This window comes from Conger conger, chromosome 1 (assembly GCF_963514075.1).
Source record: "Conger conger chromosome 1, fConCon1.1, whole genome shotgun sequence".
NCBI lineage: Eukaryota > Metazoa > Chordata > Actinopteri > Anguilliformes > Congridae > Conger > Conger conger.
Window position 1 is genome coordinate 53,632,414 of NC_083760.1, and position 26,754 is coordinate 53,659,167.

Here is a 26,754-nt window from a genome sequence, read left to right on the forward strand (position 1 = left end):
ATAGACTATTAGTTTGTGCAAATAAAAACATGCAACAGCATTATATCATTACATCGCCATCACAGGGTGTCCAGCAAGTTAAGCATTGTTAAATGGTATATAGATATGATTATGTTTCGGATATCTTTGAAAGCCAAATAAGACCACTCCTCAAATTTCCTGGCTCACTGGACTGGAGCATTGGCGCAGTTAAAATTGCTCGCGGAAACAATAAAGTTTCCCCTTCCAAAACAATATGGCTGCGCCCAGGAAGAGATCAGGTGGTATTTGTGTCGTGCATTCTCTCATGAAATCGCCTTGACGTTATCGATTCTGCAGCTGAATATTTGGTAAGATATGTATGAATGTCCTGAAAGCATAATTTCAATCATGATTTAAAACTGTGAAGGGATTACATTGACGTGTAGTTTTCCAGGTAAGTTGATACATTATTTCGCAAGTTAGCTAGCGTGCTACATTTCATCTAATGTAAGTTAACGTTATGTCCACCAGTTGTGATAACGTAATTAACTGATAGACATAACAGTATCTTTTGTAGGATTAAAAAGATTTTGTAAATTGGTAATTTGTTTATCTGCTTGGCATGTGATGGTCGCTGTTTGGTAACGTTAGCTCACAAGCTACAAGTGAGGGCCAGTTACTACTACTACGATCTAGCTAACAGTCTACATAACAGCTTAGCCTATGTGGGAGAAATACGTTTATTTGTAATGGAGACGATTAACTAGCTAATTGCGTGTTTTTCTTTAGATCGCACTCTGGGAAGTATGGCCGCCTCATGCAAAGGAGGAAAGAAAGAGAAGAAAAGACCAATTCCCGTGAAAACATCCCTGAATTCTCCGTATAGCCTTCAATGGAACCCCCTGGAGCGGGAAGACATGCACTTCATCCTCAATCTCCTAAAGGAAAACATGGCAGAGGTTGGCCTTCAGAAAAGAGAGGGGGTGAAGAAGAATCGAAAATGGGGCAAAAAGAGAGAGCAGCCAGCGCAGGAGAATATTGTGGATGAACACAGTCAAAAGGTGGACATTCAAGGAGGCCTACCCCTAGAGGGCACGTATGAAGGGTGGACTGACTTGGCTGCAAGGAAACAACTAGCAATAGGGATCAACGAAGTCACAAGAGCGCTAGAGAGAAATGAACTCTGCCTTGTTCTGGTATGCAAGTCCGTCAAACCCGAGCATATGACCAATCACCTGATCATGCTTAGCAAGACCCGGACAGTGCCAGCGTGTCAGGTACCTCGACTCAGCGAGAATATGGCGCACGTGCTTGGCCTGAAGTGTGTTTTGGCACTGGGCTTCAAGCGCAACACACCCCTATTTTCCCATACCGTCAGTGCTATTATTCCGAAAGTGCCTCCATTTCAGGTGCCCTGGATACCGGTCAAGACAAAAACACAGGAGAGTACCAAGGGGGGACAAACGGACGAATTGGAAAATGGAAATAAAAGCAAGGGTCAGAAACGGAAAATCGAAGACGCCGCTTCTGTGGACTACTCACCAGTCCTCCAGTGTCTTAAAGTTAAGAAGATAATTCCCAACCCTTCAAAGATCCGCAAGTTAAAGAACAAGAGGAAAAAGTAAAGAAATTAAGAGGTTCTTGAACATTTTTTTTTTTTCCAATGGCATACTGCTAGACATATTAATTGAAGTTTCCTCTGACATTAAGATAAACCGACACTCGCATGAGCAGTGAGGGATGGTTTAATTGAACTTCATGTTCTCTTAAAAGTACATGTACAAACAGGGCTGCCCAACCTCGTAGGCTTTCACTGCAGCCCTAACAAAGCACACCCTCAATTCAAGTTCTCTTTCAGCTGCTAGTCAAAGTTTTTGTGATATGATTGTAAATAGGAAGAAAACACTCTAGTAGACAACTATTTGTTTGGATGAGTTTATTCAAATATCCATGCTGGTATACCTTAACATGTATTTAAAATGATCAGATATTTGGATGATAGTCATGTTAAATGGTGCTGGTTCTTGGTCTTCAGTTCTTTCACAACCTGCCATGGAGTTCAATAAAAATATATTGTTTTCAGTAAGAGAAAGCTGTGCATCTTTTCAAAATCACACATTTGATATTTAAAAAAAACTTTTCTTTAAATAAGGCAAGTACTTTGGGTACTTTCACTATCTGATGAGATATCAATCCTTGGGGCATTCATTCCAACTCCAAAAGCTCAAATGCATACAAGAAGCTAAAAAGCACACTGGTAAAACTCATCCACCATACACCAGGGCTCCATAGTAAAATATTGAACTGTTATAAAGTCAAATTTCTGATTGGATACAGCATTGCCAGACATCGTGGTTAGATATCTACACTGCTCTCCTCAATCCATGACATTAACATGGCGTTATACAGTACATTGGGACGTTGATTCAACCTGGGACACAGCACGTTTTTTTCACAAAGCCACATTCGAAACGTTTAAAGCGTTTAAATTTCATCAAGTGTGAAGCATTAAGCATCAAAGAAAAGTACAACTGGTTCAATTCAGTAAAGTACTAAGCTGTCCATTATCTTGATGTAAATATATTATATCTGGCTTTCACCAGTAGTGACTTGAATATTAAACAACTACAAGTCAGGTCCTGACATTCTTTCCAGAAGAATGCTTTTGGAGGTGATGTAAAAAACAAAAAAAACAAAACTGGAAAAAGCAGAAATTGTCTGGGTGCTCCCCTGCCTTAAATGATTGCAGAACAGAACATACAGTAGCGACCCAATTTCTGATTCATAGTGATCCTCACAAAATAAATAAAAAGTGAAACCCCTTTTCAGTAACATGCTTTCAACCAAGACATAAACACCGGAAAGGCTGACCACTACTGGGGAGTGCTTGAGGAATGTTTACTGGTGGTTTGGCAAGAGGTGGGAGGAGAAACAAACAAAACAAAACAAAACAAAAAAAAAACCCACCATGGGGACTGGTAAAATGTTTGTCTTCACATCTACATTTTGCGAAACCAGAAATGCAGATGATCCCTAAAAATGCACCGGGGGCAAATGCAGATGATCCCTAAAAAAGCACCGGGGCAATGTAAAGAGTCGTTGGCTCATTTAAGAACACATTGTGCTTCAAAAAGATCGACATTCTTCCTCAAATGTACACACTTCAAATATCTCGTACTGAGTTCCCGTTGGAACGCCAAAGTTTGTGACATCAAAGGTAGCGCTAAATAAAATACTTTGGACTTTTTGTTCCCCTCAGGTAAACCACAAAAGACATCAATAAATATCTGGCATTAATGTACAGAACTAATTTTTTCCTTTCTCAAATGTACATATACCAATGCACCTTTGTAGTACAAAAAGAAATTAAACATTTTGGATTTTTTTCTTCTTAAAAACAACCTTCACTCTTCGGACACATAGGAAATCCCATGTGTACATGTGCTGTATGTGTTATGTGTATGTATGTGTGGATGTATGCATTTAAAACAATGGGGAGAAAAAAAAAACTCCATTTCCTTCTTGGATGGACAAAATAAGATTTATGAAAGTCAGTCTTGAGCAGACTATGGTTTCACATTCAGGGTGTAAATGGTAAAGAGAGGCATCACTTCTGCATGATCTGAAATAATGTCCTCATATTAAATAAACAAGACCTAGGAGAACAGTTTGAAGTGACTGTTTCCATTCACGTTTTTGATTGTTTTTTTTGTTTTTCTTCTTCTTTACCCCACTTCCGGACTGCCTCTTCAACGCAGATCCGGTGGGTTAGAGATCTGAAGTCACAGCCTGTCTCCATCTTAAAATGTGCAGAGTGGCGACTGTAAACAACTGCACTTTACTGGAGCACAAGCCCAACCTGAAATGAGAGTAGACAGACCTTTACAGTATAATGCACCACAATGAACACACTCTTTTATATTAGTTTGGTATATAAAAGAATGGTGTAAAAAATATGCACATTGCTACTGTATATGCTACAGTTCGTAAGTATTTGGACAGGATCAGAGACTTGATTTTGAAAGCTCTCTTATACCTGCACTAAAGAAGCAATATAGTGATGAGAATACACCCGACTAATCAGAAACCACTGAGAAGCCAACTGTCCAATGACTTTCGTCCCCTAAAATGGGGGGACTGCATTTAAAAAAAGGCTGCAATTCCTACACGGATCATCCAATATGGATGTAAATACCCTGAAATTAAAGCTGACAGTCTGCACGGTAACCACATATTCACCGTCTCATTTCAAAACCGACGTGATTGAGTACAGAGCAGAAATAACAGAAGTTGTACCACTCTAAATACTGTACGGACTGCACTGTATATACAGAGAGAAATCATTATGACAATTACATTTTTATGACCAAAATCTTTACGAATTTTACAGCTTTTACAATTTTTAATGCTTCTCTTCGTACCGAGGACCACTACGTAACAAGCTAAGCAACCTCACCTTTTCAGGGTCCATAGGTGGGCACTTCCAGTTGTACAGGTAATACTGCAGGTTCCCATCTCCTATACCAAATTTCAGCTTTTCCAGGAATGTCTTGTTCTCCATGAGATCCAGTGCATTGAACACATCAAAACCTTTCTGTTAAAAGGAGAAATGAAGCTGTAGTAGACATCCTGATGGCTGTATTAGAAATCCTGACACCTCGGCGTGATGTGTAATGTCCCCCACAAGAGGGCGCTAGCTCAGGGTGGGCGAGCTTAATGTGATTTTTCGCCCTCAACAGCACCCTGGGGTCGGACGACCGTGTTTTGCTAGATGTTAGTACCGAAGTGAGTTAGTACCGTTCTACCCCCTGTAACAGAGTTAAGATTGCCTTTCCCCAAACCCCTTGGGTTGAAAAATATAATAGTTATTGCATTTATTATTATTTTTTGAGCAAAACAAAGAGGTGGGAAAAAGGAACAGGTGAGCCTTGAACCCTGGTCTCCTGCATGAGAGACAATTGCACTAACCACAACACCAAATTTACTGGGAGCCAGAGCTGCCTTTTGAGTATATGAGGCTGCTCTCTTTTTTTCCCTGATTGATTAGCAAACATGAAGGTGTGAGATTACAACACAAGGTTACCCTTTTGACACAACCGTCTGCCCCCAGGGATTCTGCTGCGGGCAGAAATACAGCTAACCGGCGAGCGTTTCCGTACCAGTTTGGCGAGGATTAGGGCATCGTTCATCAGGTCCATCAAAGGGGTTTCCGTGTGAACGTTGTAAAAAGAGTACGCTGCTTTCAAGCTCTTGTGGATGGGATGGTGCATAACGGTGGAGGGGAGGGTGTAGAAACTGGTGAAGTCTGTCAGCACTCCCCCCGGCCCCTGTAGCACACATCACAACATCATGTCTGCCGTCAGACCCAGTTTAGCGCTCCACACAATAGACATTTGAGGAATGAGACTGCGCTGACTCTGTGCCAACAAGTACATTTGGCGCTACACGGCTCTGCGGTAAAAATCGAATGTTCCTGACTGGCGGTCTTCATTCCCAAGTAGTGCCAGATTGCTTTTGAGATTTCAGTGAAGTAACAAATGCACTCAAATGACGCACACTAAGTTTACGGTCTGAATTCGATCAGCATTTGTCTTGCACGTTGACTAAAAAAAGAAATGCACAGATATGAAACCGATCACAGACCTCAATCTATGTTAGAAAAGAAAATTTAATTTATAAAATCCTGCAGGTGGTCACATATTATGGTGCAGCCAAGCTGTAGTTTTGTTGTGGAGGGAAGCAATTTAGTTTCCTTCTCTAGGTCTGAGAACATTTAGCATAACTGTACTGTACTCCACCTGATGAGCAGTGCTTAAAATAAGGGTCCATAAACCATTTAATCTACACCCCCTCTAGATGAGGACCCCTATGTATATATATACTTACTGAGCACTTTATTAGGTAGACCTGTACACCAACTCATTAATGCAAATATTTAATCAGCCAAACATGTGGCAGCACCTAAATGCATACAAGCATGCAGACATGGTCAAGAGGTTGAGCTGTTTTTCAGACCAAATATCATAATGGAGAAGAAATGTAATCTAAGTGACTTTGACTGTGGAATGATTGTTGGTGCCTGACAGGGTGGTTTGAGTATCTCAGAACTGTGAAAACCAAAAAACATCCAGTGAGCAGCAGTTCTGCGGGCAAAAACGCATTGTTAATGAGAGGTCAGTGGAGAATGGCCAAACTGTCAAAGCTGACAGGAAGGTGACAGTAATGCAAATAACCACACATTACAACAGTGGTATGCAGAAGAGAATCACTGAACACACAATGCGTCAAACCTCTAAGTGGACAAGCTACAGCAGCAGAAGACCAATAGGTCTAAAAAAGAAATCTAATAAATACATAATAAAGTGCTCATTGAGTGTATATACAGTCAGGTCCATAAATATTGGGACATTTACACAATTCTCCTCTTTTTGGCTCTATACACCACCACAATGGATTTGAAATGAAACGAACAAGATATGCTTTAACTGCAGACTTGGAGCTTTAATTTGAGGGTATTTACACCCAAATCAGGTGAACAGTGTAGGAATTACAACAGTTTCTATATGTGCCTCCCACTTTTTAAGAGACCAAAAGTAATGGGACAATTGGCTGCACAGCTGTTCCATGGCCAGGTGTGTGTTATTCCCTCATTATCTCATTTACAAGGAGCAGATAAAAGGTCTAGAGTTCATTTCAAGTGTGCTATCTGCATTTGGAATCTGTTGCTGTCAGCTCTCAATACGAGATCCAAAGAGCTGTCACTATCAGTGAAGCAAGCCATCATTAGGCTGAAAAATCAAAACAAACCCATCAGAGAGATAGCAAAAACATTAGGTGTGGCCAAATCAACTGTTTGGAACATTCTTAAAAAGAAAGAACGCACCGGTGAGCTCAGCAACACCAAAAGACCCGGAAGACCACGGAAAACAACTGTGGTGGATGACAGAAGAATTCCTTCCCTGGTGAAGAAAAACCCCTTCACAACAGTTGGCCAGTTCAAGAACACTCTCCAGGAGGTAGGTGTATGTGTGTCAAAGTCAACAATCAAGAGAAGACTTCACCAGAGTGAATACAGAGGGTTCACCACAAGATAAACCATTGGTCAGCCTCAAAAACAGGAAGACCAGATTACAGTTTGCCTAAATCTAAAAAAGCCTTTACAGTTCTGGAACAACATCCTATGGACAGATGAGACAAAGATCAATTTGTACCAGAATGATGGGAAGAGAAGAGTATGGAGAAGGAAAGGAACTCCTCATGATCCAAAACATACCACCTCATCAGTGAAGCATGGTGGTGGTAGTGTCATGGCGTGGGCATGTATGGCTGCCAATGGAACTGGTTCCCTTGTATTTATTGATGATGTGACTGCTGACAAAAGCAGCAGGATGAATTCTGAAGTGTTTTGGGCAACATTATCTGCTCATATTCAGCCAAATGCTTCAGAACACATTGGACGGCGCTTCACAGTGCAGATGGACAATGACCCGAAGCATACTGCGAAAGCACCCAAAGAGTTTTTTAAGGCAAAGAAGTGGAATGTCATGCAATGGCCAAGTCAATCACCTGACCTGAATCCGATTGAACATGCCTTTCACTTGCTGAAGACAAAACTGAAGGGAAAATGCCCCAAGAACAAGCAGGAACTGAAGACAGTTGCAGTAGAGGCCTGGCAGAGCATCACCAGGGATGAAACCCAGCGTCTGGTGATGTCTATGCGTTCCAGACTTCAGGCTGTAATTGACTGCAAAGGATTTGCAACCAAGTATTAAAAAGTGAAAGTTTGATTTATAATTGTTAGTTTGTCCCATTACTTTTGGTCCCTTAAAAAGTGGGAGGCACATATACAAACTGTTGCAATTCCTACACCGTTCGCCTGATTTGGATGTAAATACCCTCAAATTAAAGCTGAAAGTCTGCAGTTAAAGCATCTTGTTTGTTTCATTTCAAATCCATTGTGGTGTTGTATAGAGCCAAAAAGATGAGAATTGTGTCGATGTCCCAATATTTATGGACCTGACTATAATATCAATCACACATGTGCATAATACAAGATAAAGATATCAGAAATTACAAATATTTAGAACACAGAATTACCAATGATGCAGAAATTAGATAAGGTTTATTTCATCTGAGAGTCAAAAAGATCTGTTCTATGAAATCCGGAAATGTAAACAAAGTATATTTGAAACCGAGCAGCTTGGACGTCCCCACCATAAAGCAGCGCGTTTGAAGTCGAAAAGGAATGAGAAACGGTCACGGCGCGAGTACACATTTACCTCCACCACATAAGTATCTATGATGTTCTCCTGCGGTAAGAACCAGTGAGACACCTCCTCCTCCCCCATGACGGGCCGCAGGTGAAACTGCTTCAGGTACTTGTCCAGCAGCTCTGTTAACTGTTTGATGTCCCGCTTCTCCATGGCACGCAAGCCTGCTGTTTTGGTGGTCTGCAGGAGGGGCGCTTTGTCATATTTACACTCCACAAACATGCGGTCACAGCTGTGACATCATTTTGAGTAGAAACAAGCCCTCAGCCCAATATTGAAGACTGGCGTCTGTAAAACGCGGCTCATGTATGCCCTCTGCTGGAAGTTACCAGAGTCACATTCATGAGCTGCTCGATAATGCTAAAAATACACATCTCACAAGGGAGACACATTGAGGAAGTTTCCAGAAAATGTGAAAAATATCAACACTGTCATACCCAGCAGGCAATAAGGGACAAGGGACACAAAATAACATCTAGATAACATCATAATTTAAAAAAAGTACCTACATCTGGTAATCTGTAGAGCTTCATTGTTCTTTGTAAAGTCATATTTCTGCTCAAATGGGAAAATTTAACTTCAACCAGTTTCCTTGGATTCAGAGATCGATGCCAGTACCTGAATAAATACACACACACACACACACACACACACACACACACAGGACAGAGAAGAAACATCAACCTTTTTATAAACCAACCCTCAATGAACATACATACCAGCCATCCTATCGGAGTAAGGGAAGGGGATGGGGGAGAGATGGAGGAAAAAAAAAAAAGAAGAGACTTCAATAAACCTCACAAATTTACACACCTCACTTCCAGCTATGAGGATGGGGGATGGGAGAGGTAGGATCTTTTTAACTTGGAAAGAGCGACAGAGACTTGTGATGTCCTTTAATAAACATATCTGAAATGTACACACCACACCTGCAAGCTATGAGGAAGGGGGTGGGAGGGAGGGAGAGGGAGAGGGAGAGAGAGAGAGAGAGAGAGAAAGAGAGAGAACTAGCGCCGAACCTGAGGCATGTGATCATACCTGCAGGTGGACACGGGTTTGGGCAGGACGACACCAGCCGTGTACACAGCCTGGAATATTCCCTCCAGGTTGACCCGCCGGGTGATCTCCCTGATCAGCACCGGGGCCACGCGCTTGGACCGCAGCTTCTTGTGAACGCACAGGAAGTTGATTTCCACCATCTTTTTCAACCTGGCAGAGCCGGAAGCAGGGAAAACAGTCAGACGGTCGGCCTGTTACACCGCAGTAAGAAAAATGTTCGAATGCGAAGGCGAGCAGTGGGACCAAGGAGCCGCCCGGCTGGATGACTCACGTGTCATAGATGTGGATGTGGGCGGGAATGGCACTGATGAAACCCACCAGCTTCTTATTGGAGGAAACCCTCACTCCACAGTGCCAGTGCGGGAGCCAACCTGGGGGGCGCAGTGCCCTGAAGGACATTGTACGTACACACACACACACACACAGAATTATCTACAGAGGTAGGGTAAAAAAAAGCTAAACCCTGTCACATACAGTACTGTAGGAAGATCTTCAAACTGCTAGTGATGTCATGGTTTCTGCATTGAAGCACCATTTTAATCCCCTGTCTCTGCGAAGGCATTCACTTGAAATAAAAGCTTGAGCATTGCTCGCTTTGGATTGCAAATGATTTCACAGCGAATAATAAATATGCCGGCAGATGTTATGACGACCATGTTACAGGGATTCTAAACGCTGTATTCCAGAGCCTCTTCAGAGCAGCGGCGACAGTGTGGAATTGCTTCTCGTTCAGTTTAGCCGAGTCATCCTCCGGTAGGTCCAATCGCTTCTGAGATGATTCCCATTAGCAGCGAAGATGTCAGAAATCCTCAGGTTAATGAGCTGAGCAGCGCTGACATCCTGAGAGCTTTCTGATGCGGGGAAGGCAGGCACTTTAAGGCAGGCCGGGTGCAGGTTGGTGCGATTGTCAGTCTGACGGCCTCAGTCAGATATTTATAGACCGAGAAAAAGAGACGCATGCCAGCCATGGAGTCCGCGGCTCAGCGTTTTGCACCGCCAAAACGTTTTCACCACGAGGCAGATCGATGGCGTAAGCTCTTAATCCGAGTGGACCAGAGCCACGATTAAATTTTAATTAGTTCAGCGCTCATCTGCCCAGTCCTGTAAGAAAGCGACAGCAACACACCGGCAGGAAGCAGACAGAGGCGACGTTTGGGATGTTATGATGCTACAAGGGCGGCCTGTAGCGTAGTGGTTAAGGTACAGGACTGGGACACGCAAGGTCGGCGGTTCGATCCCCGGTGTTGCCACAATAAGATCCACACAGTTGGGCCCTTGAGCAAGGCCCTTAACCTTGCATTGCCCCAGGAGAGGATTCTCTCCTGCTTAGTCTAATCAACTGTACGTCGCTCTGGATAAGAGCATCTGCCAAATGCCATTAATGTAATATATAATGCCCGGTCCATCTCTGAGGACACGAGAACCCTAGCCAGTTCCAAAACATTGCTACTGGGTTTACACCGTTCATCACCAGGTGCCCGCAAATTCAACTTGCGCCACTCCAGTTCAAATGGTGACACAGCAAATTTGACAGCAAGGCTGATTTTATGATGTTATAATCCTGGGCCTGTCTCCAGGGACTGTTGAACCCTGGCCAGTTTAGCAACATTTCCACCGCCAAGTTGCCGCTGCCCTGCAAGTTGATCACAAAGTGCCTGCAATTTGACCCTGCTATGTTGACATAAAAAGTCCAGAGCCCTGTCAAGTGCTGCCAAATGGAGAGACCTTGACAGGGTAGCGAGCCCATGCCGGATAAACTGAGCGGTCTGTGCAGCATCCCACTGACAGTCCCAGCTCTTTTCCAAAGACCCTTGTCTCAGAATTTAGGGGGAGTGTGTCATTCAGCTGATGGTATTGGTAATTGGTAAAATGGTAATTAGCTTAATCGAGTGCTTGAGCACTTGAGTGGGAAAGAAACATCTTGCTCTATAGAGTCCTTTTGGACAAATGGACTGAAATCTAGAGACTTAGCACTTCCGGTGTTCCTGCCAAGGGTCCTTGAAGACCTTGCGATGCATGCAAAGGGCAGAAGGGTGTGAGGTTCACCTCTTACCATTTCAGGAAGTTGGGCGAGTAGTCGAACCTGAACATGTTGTCATCGTCCTCCACGTAGTTCTCATTCAGCAGCGTGTACAACTCTTTCAGCTGTGAACAGGAGAGACGAACAGAGAGGGGGGGGGGGGGAGGAGAGAAAAAGTAGGGGAGTGGGAAAAGAGGAGAGGAAGAGAAAGTGAGAGGGAGAGAGCGCTACTGCGGGACGTGCTGTTCTTTTTAGCACACAACAATCATTTGTTGCATCCACTTCAAATCACAATAACCACAGAAACAGCCTGAAAAACATTAGCAAATAGCTGACAATATGCTGGAACTTGTCTTGGGTTATGGTAGGGCCACTTTCAACCAGGACTTATAACTCAGAGGCAGAGTGTGTCATGCTTCACCACGCCACAATTTTAGCTCCATTTGAAAACTGTTTTCTAGGATGCAAAATGTGATTCTTTCTTTTCAATGACAGACATAATTATCTCCGTTTCAGTCTCAGAAAGCCTTTTTCTTTTCCAAGCAAACGCGCATTTAGAATGACATTTACAAAATAATAACGGCCAACTAATGGAATAGAAAGAGAGATGGAACAGAAATGCACTTCAGTTAAACACGCTGTTGATTAACCCTCATTCTGCCAACAGCAGAAATACGCCCTGAAAGGTTCTCAGTAGAACTCACTCCTAACGCCGTGCGGCATCACGGCCGAGGCGCGACTTTTGGGGTCGCGACCTCACAGTTCTCCTGCCCCTAGTTGGCTGTGTAAACCTCATGCTGGGCTACTCACCACTTCAGCATTGCTGAGGTCCAGCGTGTCCCACATGAAGCCCTGGGGCAAGGAGTAGGGGTCCTGGCGAATGTTCTCCTTGTCCGGCTCAATCGGGCCATGGGTGGTGACCACCTCGTCTGGAACGCAAAAGCATGATGTCCAGTTGGTCCAGTCCAGTTTCCCACAATTGATTCAACAATCAGGACAAAAGCACCAAAGTTGGCAGGTCAACCTCAGGCTAATTTGTCACCAGGGAGAACTGCCCTTGCTCATCGTTAAGGGGCTAGGTCAAGCTAGGCAAAGTTTCCTGCACAACACCCCCCACCCCATACCTCATCACAGGGCCTCACCTAGCCCTCCTAAAAAAAAGGCACAAAATGCCTCAGAAAACCTGCATCTACTTTTGTTTTGGCATAAAAATAAAACCAGCGTTTTTTTACCGGGAACCAATTTTTGGGGATCATATCCAAATATCTCAAACTCCTGAAAATTACAAGTAGATACTTAATGAGACCAGATACGAAGTGTACATAATTCTATATAATTATCCCTACATACAAGGTACGTAACCTCTAAATATCACATTTTGTGCTGCAAGGTTGGTTTTATCATTAATTTACTGTTGCAACTTGGTGACAATATAAACCATTTATTTGAACCCCAATCAAAATATGAACCCTATTTCTCATTAGAGGGGGAAACTGGCACTAGAGGCCAAACTCTTCAACCTACCCCTTTTCCCCAGGTTAAACTGAACAAAGACTTCATCTCTAAGAGGGAAAATAGTCGCCACATATTCAGCATTAGGACAATGACCAACCAAGCAACTTCCACTGCTTAAATGATCTGTGCAATGATACGGCCCAGTTTGTCCCAGTGGAACTTACTGAGTTTTGGAACAGGCTGGGTGTCCCAGAACTGGTACTTGTGTTTGGTGGCCTCATCAATGTTCTTGGCGGGCCCCTGGCATGTAGATAGCAGCTCCATGGCCCTCTGGATATCCTGCAGTTTCTGCATGGGTATGGCCGGGTTCTGACCAGTGGGGGGAAAACGAAATGTTTGAGGTAAGGACTTGTCTCCTTCCTCACACCAAAGTTGTCCTTATGTGATAAAGAACATTTATCCAAAAAGGTTTCTCAATCGAGCAAAAAATCTATGTCATAACCCTGCTGTAAAATCCAGCTATGAGTAGCTTAACAGTTGATCTGAACTGCTCAACCAGCTAATACTGGTAGCTTCTGAGCTGATAGTTAGTCAAACCATGCTGAGTTGGGAGCTGGTCAACCAGCTACCTTTCAAAACCTAGCTTGAGCTGTGCTTTTTCAGTGGGGAACATTAATTTCTGAACAGATAATGTGCCTTTCTAAAAGAATGGCATCTTGCCTTCCTCCATTTGTCCTTCCCTAAGTTCAAATGAAATGTAAAACAAGAAAACTGATGGCATGAGTTTTAGAAAAGTATAGTAATAAACAAATTCTAATATGCATCAAAATGTGTTGTATGCCAGGAATGGCTGCTCATAGCACCTTTATCTCCTGGGAGTCGGAGGCCGAGTCAGACTTGGTGCCTCCTGAACTGGGCTTTTCCTTCTTCCTCTTCTGTTTCTTCTTTTTTTTCTTGGCCCCCAGGTCTCCACCAGGACTCCTAGAATTGGGATTTTTTGCATTTATGTCTTTTGCCCACGCACCTATGCAAAAATTATTACACGCAATAAAACCTACTAGCCACAGTCACACATAAAATGCAAGCAAACTGCAAAAACACTACTCTTTCCCTGAAAACATAATCTCATGTACCGTTTAATAATGGGACAAATATTTTCACTTAATTTCCCATCGTTTGACACTCTGCGGCTGATGCGCCCAGCTCGTAATTTCAGTATGCTTAGTTGTACCTAATGATCTAACATGAATGACGTGTAAAGCTACAATGGAATTCAGACCATCATCTGGAACTTCCAATGACTTAGCTACAAAGTCACTAGCCAACAATAGTGCACACGGAGTTACATTATATAATGTTATTGATAATGTGTTCATGCCACGGCGGTCCACCAGCTGAAAAATATAGTCGCGATGATGTTTAGCACATAAGTCCCAATTTCATGTAAGGACAGCGACGTTTCTGCCTGACAACAGACTGCAGGTAACTGTTATTTATAACGTTGTACGGTCATTTCCTTTGGCGTCAGCATCGAGCGAGGTCAATATGCTTGCTACTAGACCCACGGCATCCTACATATACGTGTTCATTAACTGAGGGTTGTTGAAATGCTTCAAGTATTTTTGTAAGATCTGCGCGTCGTTAGCAACGAGGCCAGCGAGGCTTAAAAAATATCCAGCTAACCTATCCTATCCAGCTAGGGCACGCACAATTTCACTTGCGCGCATTTAGCTAGCTATGTATTAGCCAGCCAAGTACTAGCATGACAAAACTGAGCAGTCATTTTGCGGCTCTCGACACAGAAGCAGTCGCGATCAAACATCTGCTGTAGTGGCGTGCCCTCAAGAGAACGCATTTGCGAGAAATATCATTCAGCATCAACGGTGGTGGGCCTTTGGCTAGACAGCTAGCTAGCTAACACAAGCGAACTGCATGCAGTGCGTTTCTCTCATACACCTCGGCTGTCACTCATAGGGTGTGCGCGGCACCGCATTGTTGTGATGTCTGCTTTTCCGCAACCTACCCTTGCATGTGTTCATTTTCCTCTTCGTTGTCTCCATCTATCCCACAAGTATCCTGATCGTCCAATTCCAGACTCTGCTGGCTGGCTGCAGATTCGCTGTCCTCCGCCATCATGGAAAGAAATGTTGAAAAAATTTGTAATACGGGAGGCAGGGAGGAATTAAAAAGAACACAAAGAGAATAAAGACAGAAACAGCGCCCTCTACCTGCCGTCCTCCTCGAAACCATATTGCGGACAGCGCATGGTACCCGGCACAATAAAGATGTGCGGAAAAGTACAGTATAGTGATCTCATGTGGTGTAAGCAGTCTGTAAATGACGTGACACCATGTTGGCGAAATTAAACGTTATATGATACTTTTTGAAATTCCAATATCTTTGTCGGCATCACCAACAGGTGCTTCATGGCTGCACAGCTGAAGGTTCACTGTATCATGAAACGGTACAAAACAGGCTGATATTAGCCCTGCTCAGTTAGATTATACTGCTATCACAGCACATATTGGATAACTGGGAAATTAACATATACATAGGATTATACCAGGTCAGCTGCTGTCCTCAATCACGTAGACCTACCCATAGGACACATGATCCACACAGTGACATAGGTGTCTTTGCCTGTACTCAGTTTACACTAGCAAACTGTACAAAATATAAGTCTAAGGTAATGTAACTAATTCACATGGATGTGAAGTATTAATGAAAACAGTACTATAAAAGACCAAGAATAGATCATATTGGGTAATTAAAGATTTCAAAAAGGAGTAATTTTGTCTCTTACTCAGATAGTGTTCATCCTCCAGCTGCAGAATGTTTTGTGTCTGGAGATAGTGCTGTTCCAATGCTACCTACAGACAGGCTTTATTGCAGTTAGGGTTTTCCCCCTCACAATTATGAAAATATTTACCATACAAAATGCAGAATAGGGGGAGAGGCAAGGGTGATATATTTGTTTATTAAAAATGTATTGCGAGGCGGCACGGATGGTGCAGTGGGTAGCACTGCCGCCTCACAGCAAGGAGGTCCTGGGTTCGAATCCCTGTCGGCCGGGGCCTCTCTGTGTGGAGTTTGCATGTTCTCCACGTGTCTGCGTGGGTTTCCTCCGGGTACTCCGGTTTCCTCCCACAGTCCAAAGACATGCACGTTAGGCTGATTGGAGAGTCTAAATTGCCCGTAGGTATGAGTGTGTGAGTGAATGGTGTGTGTGCCCTGTGATAGACTGGCAACCTGTCCAGGGTGTATTCCTGCCTTTCGCCCAATGTATGCTGGGATAGGCTCCAGCCCCCCTGCGACCCTGCGACCCTGATCAGGATAAGCGGGTTCAGATAATGGATGGATGGATGGAAAAATGTATTGTAGGGATTATTTGTGTTAAATGCATGGTCGAGAATACATTTTACAATGTATTGTTTGTACAATGTAAGGGTACTTATCACCATTCGTGCAGCATAGCTCTCACAAAAATGGGCTCGTTATCCAGAAAAATACACACAACCCAAAACCTGTAAATATAGTGTAGTACAAATTATAATAATATAATATTTAAAGTTTATTTTTATTTTTTTATGTACACTCAGTGATCAATTTATTAGGTAATCCTGTACACCAGCTTGTTAATTCAAATATTTACTCAGCCAATCATGTGACAGCACCTAAATGCATAAAGGCAGGCAGACTTGGTCAAGAGGTTCAGCTGTTGTTCAGACCAAATGTTAGAATGGGGAAGAAATGTGATCGAAGTGACTTTGACCATGGAATGATTGCTGGTGCCAGACAGGGTGGTTTGAGTATCAAAGAAACTGCTGATCTGTGATTAGGCTACAGTAGCAAGAACAATATGTAAAAAAAGAGGTCTAATACATACCTAATAAAGTGCCCGGTGAGTGTATATCGGCACAGTCATGTACAATATGAATGCATATAAGAAATTATGTTGGTTACAGTGGTACTGTATAAGGTCAATACAAGTTCATGGGATAAAGGCCTGACTGAATTGGTGTCAGATTAATAGATTAAGCTGCATGTAAATCATACAACCTATTTATGGAGAGTAATCCTTCAGTAAATATAAGTATTACATAAACATTTTTCAGCCTGAAACCTTCACAGTGTCTTATTGAGTTCTTACATGGTTACATGCAACTAGTCAAGCATCAACCAATCTGTTAATCAGCTGTTTCCATGAGAACACTTAACATATCAGTCTGTTCTCAATGACTAATATAACCCTTTGTGTTTAAAACATTGTTTAAAGTGATAGCAAGAGTTGGCTTTGCAGTTCATGAACAGCAGGATCTTTGCTGCTGGTGCGCAGAGAAACAATGAATATATTTTTAGCTTTGTATCTCAGTCAATTACTTTAATCTGCAGCCATCTTGGCAATGATAATGTGTTTTTTCATTACATATTTCACCTTTACAATGTGTTCTTTGTATTTAAGCTGACAGAAATTCTATGTCGCCTGCATGTACTACTATTGTATTGACTATTTAAGAGGGAGAAAATGGGGTCTTGACTATTATACTGTAGGTAGATAAAATTTGTGATTGTGTGAGCGTTTTGACTGTGAACACAACATCCTACCGAATATAGAAGAATAATGTTGGATTGATGGAAAAATAAGACATTCCTGCGATTTTCCAATGTCCACACCTGCATCCTCTCATTTTGCGTCATATATTCTGCCACTTTGGATTTAAAAACGAATGAACAACCCTAGAGCACCCAGTACAGAATGCAATTCATTCACCTCAGTTTATTCAGAGTAATAAGCCTCAGTTATCATACAAGCTAACAGTTTTAAACATTCAGAGCACAATATACTCATCCCAGCAGTTACCATGGTAAGAAAGGAAAGAAAAGTAATGGTGCCTTTCACAAACACAGCTTTCACACTTAGGAACCATACAGTGGTATGCCCCTTGGGCCTTGAGTCATTTTATGAGGTTGTACTTATGTAAAACAAACGCACACAAAAAAACGATCTTTTACCTGCCACTCCACTACTGTTTTCATGTTCTAGTCTAGCTATTGCCACACAGAATCCACATCTACAACTGAAGAGGGGAGTGGAAAGCACAGAAAACGCTGGGGGAAAGGAAATGAGTTGGCAGCCATTTTACAACATGCAGTCCAGTCAGAAAAAAGGTAAAGCTCTTTACAGAGGAAAATAAAAGACAAAAAGAAAAACAAAGCAGTAGTGAGTGATTCTGGGTCTGTACATTTTGATATTCACAAGGCACTTGGAAAACATGGAAGTAGATTCTTGAGGACTGATGACACACAGAACTCAGTTTGGTTTTAGGTAAAGAGGAGCACATAGTGTTTTGGCTCCCCTCTCACTGTAAGGCAGAAAAAAAAAAAAAGGAACACAAAATTACTTCTTAAAATGACAAAAAAAGGCATCTTAAGCAACTGCATACTGTAAAAGCAATGCACAGCTGTCTTTTAAAGCAACATACCTTTTTGTTTCAATATCAAAAAACCCTTAAAATTAAGCCGCACGTTGACCTTTTTCTTCCATTTTAATGTTAGTGATGTCCAAATGCTACCTCTTGCGCACAAGTACATGTCAAAATGAGAGTATGTCACATTATCTGATCAAGCTGCAGCTTAAGACAGATATAAAGCTATGTGTCCTGTCCTCTTTTAGCCTACAGCTAATTTTTGCTCATCTGTACAGTTCAGTAAAAAAGGCATAGTAGTTGTGCATAAAATGTTTATCTTTTTTTGCTTAGAGAATGCTTGTTTTCTTACTAGCACTCTCTGAATGCCATATTTGGCAGCGGTTATAAATTCTGTCCATGTCAAATGGTCAGGGTTGGGGGTTGGGGCTCGGGGGTTGGGGGGTTGGGGGTTTGGGAGCTGCTCATTTCAGGTTGAAGGCCAGCAGTGGTCTCTCCTCTCGTTTCTGCCAGGGGCTCTTTTTGTTCTCGTCCTCCCCGCTGTCGTCGTGACCGGGTGTGTCGCCCTGGGGGCTGCTGGGTAGTTGCACCTGCGGCAGGGTGCGCTCAGTCCTGAACACTGCGTCCTCTCCTTCCTCCACCTCCTCCACCTCCTTGCGGAGAGGTGACGGAGCCTCCTCCACCTCCACCTCCACCTCCACCTCCACCTCCACCTCCTTAGGGCCTGGGGCTTCCTGCAACAGGGGCCCCAGATCATTGTCCTCGGGGCTGCACTGGGGCGTCCCGTTTTCGCTGCCGTCGGGCCCCGCGTCGTTGACGTACACCAGCTGGGTGTAGGCTGTGGCAGGCGGGGCCTTCCGTTCCCGCTCTCGTTCCCGCTCTCGTTCCCGCTCTCGTTCCCGCTCTCGTTCCCGCCCTCGCTCCCGGGGTTTGCGGCCCAGTTTGGGCTCGTTCATGTCCACGCCGGAGTCCAGGCTGGCGTCGTTGCTGCTGTTGCTGTGCCCCGCCCGCTGCAGGTCGATGTAGGAGTGGCGGATGTGCGCGTTGGAGCGGCCGTCCAGGGACACAAACCACGCCCGCGGGTGGGGCAGCGGCTTGCCCCCACGGAGCTCCATCAGCGTCTTCTCGGCCAGGAGCTGGTCCTCGCCGTTCATCTGCACCAGGCCGGCCTCGCTGAGCGACGTGGGGATGGACAGGGACTCGGGCACCGAGGCCGTCTGCAGGGTCCACTCCCCGTCGCGGGGGTCCGGGAGGGCGCGGCCCGAGGGGTCACGGGAGCCCAGCCGCGCCGGCTCCGAGCTCGGCGGCCCCGGGGGGTTCTGGGACGCCGACAACTCGGCCTGGATGGTCTCGAGGTCGCTCTGCTGGTCCGTCTGCAGGAGCAGGGGCTGGCCGGCGTAGGGGTGCTCCCCGGGAAGCTTCATGTAGTGCGCCGGGATGACCAGCGTGGGGCGCACCTTCCTGTACGCCCCCTCCGTCATCTGGTCCACTGAGCTGCAGCACAGCAGCTGCCCTGGCCGGGGGAGGGTGGTGGGCCGCTCCAGGTGGTCCACCGACCGCGAGAGCAGGTAGTCGGCCACCCTCCGCTCTGCTAAGGGGCCCTTCTCCAGCGTGCCGGAGGCGAGCTGGGCGGCCTCGCGGAAGCTGGTCTTGCTGCAGGCGGACAGCTGGCTGGCTGAGGCCTGGGCCTGCGGGTCCCTCTTGCCGGACGGCTGCTGGGAGGAGGTGGAGCTGTAGCTGCGCTGGTAGCTGTCCCGGGCGGGCGACTCATAGCCCTCCGAGGGCTCCTTGAGGGCGAAGGTCTCGGCGGACTTGTGGTAGTCCTTCAGCAGGGAGGCTCGCGAGGCCAGGTTGTTGAGCGAGGCCCCGTCGTGGTGGCGGGAGGGCAGGTCTTCTCGAGACGAGCCGTAGGAAGGCTTGAGCATGGGCGTGCGCAGGTCGGGCTCGGCGGCTGTGGACACCAGCTCCAGGTGCACCTCGCTGATCAGGTTGAGGTGGGACATGGACGTGGCCTGGTCCCTCTTGGAGCCGTCCAGAGCCGAGGACAGCTGCAGCTTCCGGTGGTGCTGACGTGGCTTCAGGCACTTCCTCCTGAGAGGCCAGGAAACATTACATTACATTACATTACATTATTGACATTTGGCGGACGCTCTTATCCAGAGCGACGTACAGTTGATTAGACTAAGCAGGAGACAATCCCCCCTGGAGCAATGCAGGGTTAAGGGCCTTGCTCAAGGGCCCAACGGCTGTGCGGACCTATTGTGGCTGCACCGGGATTCGAACCACCGACCTTGTGTGTCCCAGTCATTTACCTTAACCACTACGCTACAGGAGCTCAATCACCATCTTACCCCTGACACAGCCACGTTTTCCAATCTACGCAATTGTAACCACACCTCTAATATAGGCTGCTTATCACTGGATTAGCTAATCTACCATATGACATGATTAAACAACACTCGTTGTGACTGCTTAACATACTAACACTATACCATATTACATTTACCCGTTCACTTGGTCCACCTTCTGTTGGTAAGAGTTTGTCCTTATTATTTATGCACTATGATACTATCTGCTACAAACTCATTTATGTCTTTTAAAATGACTCTATCCATAGGCTCATAAGACAAGCAACAAACAACAACCTGAACAAGAGGGGCAACAATGTATAATGCAACAATTTAAATTTGCCTCCTTAAAAATTTATTTTGACTCAAAAGGTCTCTTGCCTAACACTAGAGCTCCTTCGCCTTTCTAATTGGGATGTTTCGCCTCAGAGGTCTTTTGCCTCAGATTCAAGGTCTTAAGGGGAAACGTATCAATGGACTTAAACAAGCGTCCAACAACCTACTTAGAAGGCTATTAAGCCACAATCTTTAATTTGATCAGTTCAAAAGAAATAAGGTCCCCTTTTTATGCAATCGTTAGCAATATAACTCCAGAAGCACAATGTGAACATGCGGGAATGTGAACATTGTAAACAATGGGATTTTTATTCTTCATGGCACGCATAGCTATTTCTGACATAATGTGGCTTGAAAAGCATAAAAGAGCTTAAAGCATATAATTACGAAAAATCGACAGCTTGTTAAAATTGTGGAATTGCAATTGTGGTTGAAACTAAAACTGGCATAAACAAGAGTGTGGGAACCACTGCTCTCGATGAGGGTTGCTCAATCCAGTTCCTGGAGATCCACCATCCTGTAGACTTTCTTTTCAGCCCTGACTTGCCACACCTGATTCTACTAATTATTTTCTAACTTGGGAAGTTTGGGTCCCTGGAGCAAGAAGCCACTAAGGAATGCCTGATAATCTAGTGCAGTACATACTATCAGCTATAATAAAGATATTCTCCGACCTTCAGGACCACCTGATTAACAGGACAGTGTGAAGTGCATGGAAAAAAGACTAAACAAATGTGAAAGGGTGGTACTCATCTTCTCAAAGTGTCATGACCATAATCATAATTTCTTTTTAAATGTTACCCATTAAGAAAGTGTATCTGGTCACACTGTGGAAACCGTCAATCTCAAATAAAAGGCAGAACTCCTTGGGGATGCTCTCAGAATGAATATTTAAACATAAAAACATATATGACCAGTCAGTGCTGTTCACAATAAGAAAAAAGATAATTCAGTGTTCTTGAATAGGGACTGAAGAAACTGACTGGCAGGCCCAAGGAGGGGTTCTGTGGTGTGGCTGCTAGCAAGCTAAAGTATCGCCATGTTTCCCGGTTCTTGTCATGTGACAAGGACAACTGCAGACTGTGGGAGTACAGAACAGCTGCAGACACCACTCTGCCTGACACATGATTGAAAGCAGACACCACTCTCAAGACACTCTTCTAGACTTCACATGGTCAAATGACTTTATGTAGGTAAAGCTTTAAGTGGCATATGAACTATCGGCCGTAGTGTAAATAAACAATTTACCATTAATTGATTTGATATTTAATTGTTTTTAGCATTTTGAGGGTGTCACACAAACAGACTTTTCAGCTGTAGATCCTTACAGTCTTATTTAAAAAAAACTATTTAGCCTTCCCCATTCTTCTCAATATTCATATTACTGCTTTTTTCATTCATTGACACCTATCCATAAGACAATTTACCTGAAGTGATATATGAAATATTCCTACAGATAATCAGCAAGCACAATTGTGTTCTTATTTTGTGCCTTTCATTTCTACTTTATTGTTTTTTTAGTTTACTCTATTTTCATTATGTTTGTTGCCGTTTCAGAATAAAACCTTCTTGTGTACTTTACTACTGGTTTTCCATACTATGGATTTCTGGGTAGTGATGGCCAGATCTCCTCTAGTGAAACAAGGTTTGGTATAAGAAAATAAAGGAAAAAAGGAGCGCTGCCAGGAAGCAGTAATTCAGAATAGAAGGTGCACTTTGGAAATGGTCTATTCAATTAGTTGATAACAGAAAAAAATCAAGGCACTCTTCTTTAGTATAAATTTTTAAAATGTTTATCGATGTGGCAAGTCTACAGAGGGGATTATTCTAAAAGCATGTTGTACCTAAGCGTTTAGTCTTACTAGCCTTATTCAGGGTAAGTACAGGCTTTTAAAATAAGCTCCTCTGTGGACCATATAAACAATGGCTTTTTTCATTTTTATACTAAAGAAGAGTGTCTTGATTTTTATTCTGTTATTAACCAAGGTGTGGTATGATTTTACTGTGAATTGGAATAAAAAAAATTTTTTTTTAATAGTGCTTTTTGTCACTACCCGTGTCATACAATTCTATACATAAATAAAAACAATGAATGACATTGAAGAAAGGGTTCAGAAAAACATTGACGGTAAGTTGTTCAGAGTATGAAGAGTATGCTTCATTGTCATCAGTTCCCATACCACATTGCCTTACTGACATTAAAGGAAAACACCAACATTTTAAATACACGATACCTTGTGTAAATAAGACAGCTTTGGAGTTGCTGTAAGGTGTATTTCTTCACTTTGAAGGAGGTAGGCTACTGACTCCTATAGGCTTCAAGTCTTTATGCTAAGCTAACACGCTATGCAACCATGGAAATTTGAGCATCTCGTTTTAATCTGGGTAAGTCGAAAAAAAGGTCTATTTCCCAAAACGTTGGCGTTTTCCTTTACGTAATCTCAACATGCACAGTCGAGCCTCAGAGTGGCGTTCGCGTCAAGACTGAAGGGCTGGAGAGTGTCAGGGTCTGAGAGTGACGTCTATATTACTGGGGCATCGGAGGGAAGCGAGGCGGGCGTGGTCAGGCACCTGCAGTAATAGAGCAGCAGACAGAGCAGGAACAGGAGAATGAGCGCCATGCCGCCCAGGATGGCCAATAGGAAGGCGGTATGGTACGTGCTGATGTCCTTCGCCACCACTGTGCCTGAAACGACAGGGTTCGTCGGGTCATGTTCTGCACGCACCGAAACATCACACAGTTTACCGCCGGCAAAGTGACTCACTGGCTCTGAGTCACCCGCTTCCTGCATCCACACTTCACGGATCTCATTAATTAATTTCATTCAATTCATATCACAGGGAGGCTATGGCTTTTATTTTGGTGAGGGTGTCTACTGCCCTGTTCGCACCAGGCCTGGGTTAAATACGCAATTGTTTTGGATTCAAATACTTTTCTGTGCCTGATTGATCTTGCCTGGAGCAACTGAGCTAACCAAGAGGACCAGAAGGCGGGGCTTGCACGTTTTCAATGTATGGCATACGTTCCAATACACCACCCAAGCTCAGTAAAGCATAGAAAAGTATTTGAATCCAAAACAATTACAAATTTGACCCAGGTCTGGTCCACACCTACCCAAACAGCACTGCAGCTAAAGCAAATGCTTTTCTTTGGCGATAACAGCAGTTCCTGAGAATGGTCTACTTCAGGGGGTGTCCAATCTCATCTGAAAAGGGCCTATATCTGTACCGGCTTTTGTTATAACCCAGCACTGACAACCTGATTCTAGTTAGTTCAATCACGTGTCATAATGGTGGGCTAAAACAAAAACCTGCACCCACACCAGAACATTTTGGATAAGACTGGACACCCCTGGTCTACTTAAATCAACCCTAACCCGGGCAGGACCGGGCCAATGGGGGTCCCACTGCTGTGCACAGTCATACAGCGGAAATGAGGAAACGCATTTCCCTGTAAGCCACACCCTAAGTATCTGTTCTTGGAACTGAATCACTTTTTCATGCCCACTACAATCATGCATGTAACTAAGTCAGAATGCAAACCATATTCCCTTCTGCCAGGAGAGAGTTTCAGTTATTTTCACTCCATGGCATTCGGTACTGCAATGTGCAACAACGGCTAAAACTAATGAAATATTAAAATAAATATTGAAGTTAATTGAACGTAACTTTAGGAATAATTAGGACTCATCTTGATGCTTCTGACTAACATCTGCATTCTGATTATACAATAGATTCACCAGATATTCAGCTTAGCAAGGCCCTTAACCCCACATTGTTCCAGGGGGGATTGGCCCAGCTTAGTCTAATCGACTGTATGTCAGCTAAGTAACTGTAATGTAATGTCTGTCCCTGGGAAAGCTTACCTGTGTTGAGAGGGGACATGGCTACGACCCAGTACCCCAACTGGGGAGCAGAGTAGCTGAGAGTGAGTTGGCCCCCCTCCTTCTGCACGTACCCCAAACTACTCTTCAGCCAGACCCCTGGAAACAAAAAGCAAAACCCCCAATTTAAAGTTAGATGTGGGGGCCTACACATCTCATAAACAGATGCCTAGATCAGCGTTTCCCAACCTTTTGCAGAACCAAAAAATAAATAATGAAAATACATATCGCTGAATTAAAACCCTAAAATAAACATTTAGACCTGTTGACGCATCACATCAGATGGGCTTGTTCCATTCTCCGCTATAAGCCCATCCAGGTAAGATGTTGGTCAGTGACCCTATGTCATAGATGCTCAGCAAGGGCCGATCCATTTCAGGATTTTGTGCCAACTTCTGCTCTTAATGATCAAATTAGCCAAATAATGTCTTGATTCGACATTTGTAAATGCACCAGCTACAGCTGCAGACTGTGAGTGTATCCTAAAAATTGTACTGTGCTCAAGTACAGGTAATTGGTTGGAACAAAAACCGGCCCTCCAGGACTGGCGTTGTGCTCCGGCCCTGTGTATGTCCTGCTAAGAAGTGTTCTCTGAATGTACGCACACTGTTGAGATGAAGATTGAGGCTGTACACAGATGCGTACAGGTCTTATCTTGGGAGGAGATGTGAACAGCAGGCAGCTGGCCTCAAAACGCCAGAGCTCAGACATTCCATTCTCTGCTGCGCTGGGGAGGCAACCATCTGATTTCAATTTACTCAAAACAGATACATTTACAGTGAACTGACCCGTGTAGAGCAGACCAACTAGTGACTGAGCACTGAGAAACAGCAAATTGCTGCAAATTGTCTGAGCAAAAGCCTATTTCACATGGGTCATGTGTTTCAAAAATGTTTTACTGTAGATTATTACCCACAAACTGAGAAGTAATGAAAAAACAATGACTACATCGGTGGGTTATTGTTCTGGTTTACGATACAGCTCCGGTTTGGTTGTTCTGGTTTACCGTTACACATACTCATGTGAGGTTCTGTTATTAGCAACTGAGCCCTCTCCAATACCCCATCCCCATACAGTGATTCCAACGATCCTTTATTTTTCTTCATCAACGTTTCTCCACTTGTGTAGTGTTACGTTCCACCACTAGGTGGTAGCACATATACGGTGTCATTTTCACTGAGGCCAAACCCGAGCCTTCCGAACAATCTCAGCACTGCAGTGATCATCGTCTCTAGACCAATGGCGATAAAGGCTTTGCTTTCAAATTGATTTGAGGGTGTGTATCTTTAAGAGACCATGCGACATAAACACAGCACACACACGCGCACACACACACACACACACACACACACACACACACACACACAGAAATGTATTACGTCACATTAGAATCACTTTGCAGATACTTTACAGTGACATACACTAGTGGAGAACATCAAACACTCTCAGGAATACAAAAAGCATCACCAATACATCATAAGGGCCCATTTATTATTATGAATATATTCCATGAACAATTATATTTATATTTGAGATATTTGATACTTCCTCACTGCATACACCTGCATCCCTTTCCATCCAAAATAAAGCATTTTGCAGATTCTTTTATCCAAAGGATGCAGCTTGGATATGAACTGAAGCAATTCAGGTGAGGTACTTTGCTGAAGGGCACAGCAGTGTTACAACTGGGAATCAACTCGACAATCTTCACGGTTACAAATCTCTTATGCTGTGTTACTGCCCCTTTCAGTACTGTGTCTCTGTGCTGTGGACAGGAGGACTGTTGTGTTAGTCGAGGGAGAGATGGAGGGGTGTGTGTTTAAATCTGCTCTCTCTCACTCCCTTAGTCAGAATGGAGAGCTGCCATCTTCTGACAGGATGGTGACTCAGCAGGTTCAGCAGGTTCCCTCTCTCTTTCCCTGTCTCTTTCCATCTCTCCCTTTCCTCCGCACAGCGGCACAGTGGTCCCTCTTTCCCGCTCTCTTTCTCTCCTCT

The 26,754-nt window shown here is 44.0% G+C and overlaps 3 protein-coding genes across 4 annotated transcripts in view; 1 reads left to right on the top strand and 2 right to left on the bottom strand.

Moving 5' to 3' along the window:
• The first annotated feature begins 87 nt into the window (after nucleotides 1–87).
• On the top strand, nucleotides 88–2,033 carry rpp38 (ribonuclease P/MRP 38 subunit). Its single transcript, XM_061232340.1, has 2 exons — nucleotides 88–329; nucleotides 751–2,033. Exon 2 carries the CDS (start codon nucleotides 768–770, stop codon nucleotides 1,584–1,586), a length of 819 nt encoding a protein of 272 aa, XP_061088324.1. The 5' UTR covers nucleotides 88–329; nucleotides 751–767; the 3' UTR covers nucleotides 1,587–2,033.
• Nucleotides 1,883–14,914, bottom strand: nmt2 (N-myristoyltransferase 2). Its single transcript, XM_061232339.1, has 12 exons — nucleotides 14,789–14,914; nucleotides 13,629–13,746; nucleotides 12,990–13,134; nucleotides 12,121–12,239; nucleotides 11,344–11,435; nucleotides 9,562–9,678; nucleotides 9,270–9,440; nucleotides 8,741–8,849; nucleotides 8,241–8,411; nucleotides 5,121–5,288; nucleotides 4,418–4,555; nucleotides 1,883–3,820 (listed from the first exon to the last, which is right to left on the bottom strand). The coding sequence occupies exons 1-12, from the start codon at nucleotides 14,899–14,901 to the stop codon at nucleotides 3,800–3,802; spliced, it is 1,482 nt and encodes a 493-aa protein (XP_061088323.1). The 5' UTR covers nucleotides 14,902–14,914; the 3' UTR covers nucleotides 1,883–3,799.
• Nucleotides 14,915–17,522: 2,608 nt separating this feature from the next.
• Nucleotides 17,523–26,754, bottom strand: part of fam171a1 (family with sequence similarity 171 member A1) — a 54,368-nt gene continuing 45,136 nt past the window's right edge. For both annotated transcript variants that reach the window (XM_061252450.1, XM_061252441.1), the window contains 3 exons: nucleotides 24,742–24,858; nucleotides 23,447–23,561; nucleotides 17,523–20,282 (listed from right to left, as the gene is read on the bottom strand). In XM_061252450.1, coding sequence (XP_061108434.1) covers nucleotides 18,656–20,282; nucleotides 23,447–23,561; nucleotides 24,742–24,858 — 1,859 coding nt within the window. In that variant the 3' untranslated portion in view covers nucleotides 17,523–18,655. The remainder of the gene's footprint in view (nucleotides 20,283–23,446; nucleotides 23,562–24,741; nucleotides 24,859–26,754) is intronic.